Source organism: Orycteropus afer, unplaced genomic scaffold (genome assembly GCF_000298275.1).
Source record: "Orycteropus afer afer isolate SDZICR_OR568_19922 unplaced genomic scaffold, OryAfe1.0 scaffold00060, whole genome shotgun sequence".
NCBI classification, from domain to species: domain Eukaryota; kingdom Metazoa; phylum Chordata; class Mammalia; order Tubulidentata; family Orycteropodidae; genus Orycteropus; species Orycteropus afer.
In genome coordinates this window covers 4,258,751-4,264,750 of record NW_006921647.1, presented here as the reverse complement: position 1 = coordinate 4,264,750, position 6,000 = coordinate 4,258,751, and the positions used below count along the sequence as shown (strand labels likewise).

The 6,000-nt window shown below is 37.2% G+C and overlaps 1 protein-coding gene across 1 annotated transcript in view; it reads left to right on the top strand.

Annotated features, from left to right (window-relative positions):
* The window catches only part of CHD7 (chromodomain helicase DNA binding protein 7), a 171,813-nt gene that overhangs the window by 136,244 nt on the left and 29,569 nt on the right, over positions 1-6,000 (top strand). The window contains exons 15-18 of the mRNA XM_007939476.2: positions 4,116-4,326; positions 4,816-5,011; positions 5,311-5,478; positions 5,706-5,885. Of these exons, the coding sequence (XP_007937667.1) occupies positions 4,116-4,326; positions 4,816-5,011; positions 5,311-5,478; positions 5,706-5,885 (755 nt within the window). The remainder of the gene's footprint in view (positions 1-4,115; positions 4,327-4,815; positions 5,012-5,310; positions 5,479-5,705; positions 5,886-6,000) is intronic.

Genomic DNA, 6,000 nt, shown 5'->3' with positions numbered 1-6,000 from the left:
CTCCCAGAACATTGTTTTGTGCCACTCCCAACAGAAATACTCCAGGTGGACACCTTCAGCAATCAGGAGCTCCTCAGTTGCTCATAGCAAATTCCACCTTGGAGTTTACAAAGACTTATGGGTAGAAAAGCCACACAAAGTAATTTACTACACTGCAGTAATCAAATGCCTTGGGCACTATGCCACCAGAGCTCCTGAAGTGATGATAGAAACTGTAAACAAATTGGGACTATTTTTAATGAGACTTAATATTTCTAGGGACATTCTTAGACTAGTATCTGGTACAACATAAACACTCAGTAAGTGTTAAAAGTTACTGGGATTTTCTTTTTTTTGCTCAAAGTTATACAGGTGATTGGGTAATGTAAATGAAGTTACTGTTATTGACCCAAACTTTTTTTTTGGAATATTTGATTTTAGATTTCCCAGTATTAGGGTGAGAAGGATGTAGAACACTTGGTAAGTGTCCCCTGATGATTGACTAAGTGTTGTCATCATTATTGTTGGGGGTGTGGAGAATAAAAAGAATAGAGGGCAAAAAGAAAACAAGAATAATAGAACAAATTTCTAAGAGAAAATAATAACTTGTTTTTTTTCCTCATAATTTTTAAGAATAATATATTGTTTGTGGCTAATATAGCTAGATACCATTGCAGTTACAGTCCTTTTTCACTGAAAAGATTTCTAAGCTCTAAGTTATTGCACACTTGTTTCAAATTGTCTTTGATAAACATGTATGTGCATGTGTGTACACATGCACACATTTGCATGCACACACACACTTTTTAATGTAGTACTAGTAGTACTTCCATTTAGGACAGAGCCAAAAGTGTCTTTTGTCTTATTATAATAGATTTCTAGTTAATTTTCTGACTAATATTTACAAATGTAACATCAAGGTAAATTGGTGAACTTGAAAATTTGGCTATCAAGACCTCAGAAGGTAGAAATTGATTTCTTCCCCAACTCCCTCTTACCAACCACCCTTTAATCTGGTCGCAATAAATACAGTGCTAAGAGAATCATACAGGAAATATATTTCCTGATAATATTTTTAAATGAACTATTACTAGTATAAACTGTCACTTAAAGAACCAAAATTCATATCACAGAGCTAAATCAATCAATTCAGCAGAAGCTTCTTTTGTTAGTTAATAAAGAATGCTTTTATCTTTTTTATTGTTCTTTAGAAAATGAGAAATTATTGATAGTATTAAAAAGGCAGGAAAGTTATTTTTATCATCTCTGAAAAAATAGAATGAAATGTAATAAATTGATTAAAAGTAACTTTAAAACTTAAATTTTAATTAATTAGAATTACTCATTTTCTCAAAATTTTTCCTAAAATTATTCAAATATGTTTGATTTTAATTTTGTTAAAATGATTACTTCATTTAAAAAATATCCATTGACTATCAGCTTATTGTTTTAAACTACCAAAATAGCTATATTTTGTTTTAACTGTGGAGTATTATCTTAATATGGACAAATTCCCAAATATCACAAAAGTAAAATCTGTCTATTGCTAAATTGCAAAGAGCTCATGATATATCATACAAACAAACTTTAAAATAATACCTAATGTAATACATAAGGAGCTGTGGTAGCACAGTGCCTAAGCCATCTGACTGCTAACGAGGAGGTTGGTGGTTCAAACCCACCAGCCATTCCGTGGAAGCAGGACTGGGCAATCTGTTTCTATAACGATTTACCACCTCAGAAACCCAATGGGGGTTGCTTTGAGTCCGGATTGACTCGATGGCAGTGGGTTTAATAGACTATATGATTTAACTCTATATCCCTTACTTCTTAAGAACCTTTTTGTCTTAAGTTTGAACCTGAATTTCTAAATTTTGTATTTTGAAAAATAAAACACTTTATTAAGAACATTCTGTTACTTTTTGTTGTGATTTGGGGGAAGTTTATAGAGCAAATTTGTTTCCCATTGAACAATTCTTAAGCATTCTGTTTTGTGCCATTGACTGCAGTCTCTACAGTGTAACAGCACTCTTCCCACTTTCTCCCTATGTTTATTTTTTCCAGTCATCCTTCTTTCCTATCCCTTCCTGACTTCTGAGCTTTATCTTTATGCAAATGCTGCACTTGTTCTCAGGCATGTATACCTTCTTGGTGTTACTAGTCACCTTATAGGCTGTCTATTGTTTGGCTGAAAGTTGAGCCATGAGGGTGAGTTCATCCCCAGGCTTAAAGGATTGCTGTAAGGGACATAGTCTCTATCAGACCAGTAAGCCTATCTTTTTTATGATTTTGAGTTTTGTTCCACATATTTCTCTCACTCTATAAAGGATTGTGATCTTTTTCAGAGAGGTTAGCAGTGGTAGCCAGGCACCATCTAGTTCTTCTGGACTCAGGGTTGTGGGGGCCGGGTTTCATGTGGTCCATTGTTTCCTTGCATGTTTGAGTTTCTTCAGTCTTCTTTGTGCTGAATAGATGGGGTGAGACCAGTAATTGCACCTGACATGATCACTCACAAGCTTTAAAGAGCCAAGTTGCTACTCACCAAAGTAGGATGTGTAGAACATTGTCTTGTGGTATTAAGAACGTACTTGCTAATGCTCAGTCAAAAAAATAATTTTATCTTTTACATTTTCCTAGAAAACATTTTTTTTTCCTCCACTTAAAGAAAAATTCAAAATGTTCAACTTTCATTAATGTGGCAAAGGGAGTAGGGGAAATGTAAGTCCTCACCTATGTGAAAATTACTGCCAGCCCTTCCTAAGAAATAGCAGTGTGCCTAGGGAAGGCCTTAGTGCGTGGTGATAACATTAGGTAACTTTAATCTGTTCTCAGTAAGACTCTTTATTGATTAATAATTAACAAGCTGTATTTTTGCATATAACCATGTCATAAGTTAATTTTCACAAATGACTTAAAATGAAAAGAGGATTGTACTTTGATGACCTATTCTGCTTCATGCAGGAGCTCTGTCTGCATGGCTGTGATGATCTATCTAACCTGCACCTTACCTTGAGAACCTTTTTGTGGTTTAGGTGTCCACATTGCATGTATAGGTATGTATAGGTGTTTACAAGTTTAAAGCTAGTGCTAGGAAAATAGTTGAAGATTTCTGGCACAGTTCACGGCTGGAAAACGATTCCATTAGATGGATTTGTTTGTTTGTGTGTTCTAAAGAATAGGTGACTGCATTCCCCCAGCAGAGAGGAGCTGAGATTAGCAGCACAGAGCCACCTAATTCTAGTTAAGCCATCTCAGCAGTTGAAGGAAGCTTAGCCTGTCGTTTCCTGAATTAGTGTGGGTTCTGGGTCAGGGAGGAAGTGGTCAGGCTTTGCTTCCAGGAAGATGCTTTTCTCTCAAAGCTTTTCTCTGATGCACCAAGTCCCTGAACACACAGAAGTACACACTGGCCATGAGAAAAAGGACTGCTTGTAGAAGTCTTCTATGAAACTCCCACAGTTGTTGTTTCTTTTTTAAAGCTCTGGATAATTCAAGATAGAATTTTTGTGTCTTCGGAAACTATAAGATGGAAATGAACATAGAGGGAGATTAGAGATGACAGAAGAAGATGTGTGCTTTGGTCCTCACACCAATCCCTAAAAACTATTCTGAAAGATGAATGGCCCTTTGGTTCAGTTCTTTTGACTATATTATTATGCAGTTATACCCAAATTAATGCCCTTACACTCTCATGGTCACGATTCTGTTTGCTTGTTTCTTAGTCTCAAAACAGATTTTGGTTGTTTGTGTTTATATTCAGTGAGCAAACACTTCGTTTCTTTAACAACTTAGTAGGTTCCAAATTTTCTGTAGGTATCTGGCCCTTGGCTTGTTTCTGCTCTTCTGGCTTGACAGTCTGTTGTTGAAATTCTCTTTCTACAGATAGCAAACATTTGTTTGTTGGAAAGTGTGGTTTTCCTCTTAACTGCCCAAATATGTTGTGCTTAAAACTTTGGTGTCCTTTGGGCTTTTTCTGGGTTTTCATGGACTTACCTTTGGTGAGTGGACAGGCCCTCTTTGGTAAACGTGAGTGTGGTGCTCAGGTTCCTCTGGCTTGCAGTGGGTGTGAAAGCAACCTCATTGTTTTTAGTAATAAAAACCTTTTACAGTATTCACGTTGTGCTGTCCAATCTCTGCAGGTGCTGAAGAGAAAATTTTGGAAGAGTTTAAAGAAACACACAATGCCGAGTCTCCAGATTTTCAGCTCCAGGCAATGATCCAGGCTGCTGGCAAGCTCGTGCTGATTGACAAGCTGCTGCCAAAACTGAAGGCTGGTGGCCACAGGGTGCTTATCTTTTCCCAGATGGTGCGCTGCTTGGACATACTGGAAGACTACCTCATTCAGAGACGGTGAGAAATGTACTTTAACAGGGCTCCACGTAGCTCACCTCCAAGTGACATTTATGACGAGGGGGAGGGCACCAGGAAAATATGTCATCTTTTTTGAAAGCTGTAGATTCACATGACAGTTGTTTTACATGGTGATTGCAGAAGAACACAGAACACTTTTGTGGGCTTCCTTTTCCCATTGGTTTCATTTGACTAGGGGAGAAGAGTTTTTCCTTAAACTTGTTATTTTATTGTTGAAGGTGCCAGCTCTTTACAGAGTTTAGATATTTTTCACAGGAGAGGAAGATAAAATAAAACTTGACCTTTGGGCATTCAATCAAGTATATGAAAAATGGGCAACAAACCCTATTTTCTTTGAAATTATTTTTCATGAGTAGTACCATTCTGTTAGTATGTACCCCAGATTGTAATACTTTCTTAAAAATAAAAAGGCAACAAGTATGTCATAGCTATTGGTTGGGCCTCCTTGTTAACATTGATATTTTCCAGGTACCCATATGAAAGAATCGATGGCCGAGTCAGAGGCAACCTGCGCCAGGCAGCTATTGACAGATTCTCTAAGCCTGATTCTGATAGGTTTGTTTTCCTCCTGTGTACAAGGGCAGGAGGGTTAGGCATTAATCTTACTGCTGCTGATACCTGCATCATCTTTGATTCAGACTGGAATCCCCAAAATGACCTCCAGGTAAACATGCAAGAAAATCTTGCTGATGCATTTTTTTTTTTTTTAAGTCATTCTACTATGACAGAGATTGCCTAGCCAAACTGATGAATTATAGTTGTGCCATCACTCAGGCAGTGCCCCGTGATTTGTGGCAAATGAACCAACTGGTGATCAATTTATTAATAATGTAAAATGTAATTTCTTAGTATGTTAACACTCTCCCAAACTGCACTTCTATTTATTGGAACATATGTTCTTATAACTTTAGGGAGTTGAGTCTTTTCTTTCTTTGATAGCCATTAATTTCCTTTTCCTTCCAGGCTCAGGCTAGATGTCACAGAATAGGACAGAGCAAATCTGTGAAAATCTACAGGCTGATTACTAGAAATTCTTATGAAAGAGAAATGTTCGACAAGGCTAGTTTGAAGCTTGGTCTGGATAAAGCTGTGCTGCAGTCTATGAGTGGAAGAGAAAATGCTACCAATGGGGTAAAACAAAACTTCTCCAAACCATTCATTTGTCCAACTCCTTACTTTATTTAGCTAATAGTAGGAAATTATTCAGCATTCCCTTATCTTTGACCTCAACATTCCAACCATATTTTGTCACATTTTTGTTTGTTATACCTTAGGTTTACTCTCTTGGTGACAAATGAAGCATTGTGTAGCCTATGAACAGTTAAACTCTAAATGATTTAAAATATTTCCCTAAATAGGTACAACAGCTTTCCAAGAAGGAAATAGAGGATCTTCTGCGAAAAGGGGCCTATGGTGCACTCATGGACGAGGAGGATGAAGGGTCTAAATTCTGTGAAGAAGATATTGATCAGATTCTCCTACGGCGAACCCACACTATTACCATTGAGTCAGAAGGAAAAGGGTCCACATTTGCTAAGGTGAGAGTTGATCTGAAAGGCCAGTGTTTGTATTAGGAGCAGAGCAGAGTTTATGTAAACCCCAAACCCATGACCACTGTGTTAATTTCAACTCATAGTATAGGACAGAGTAGAA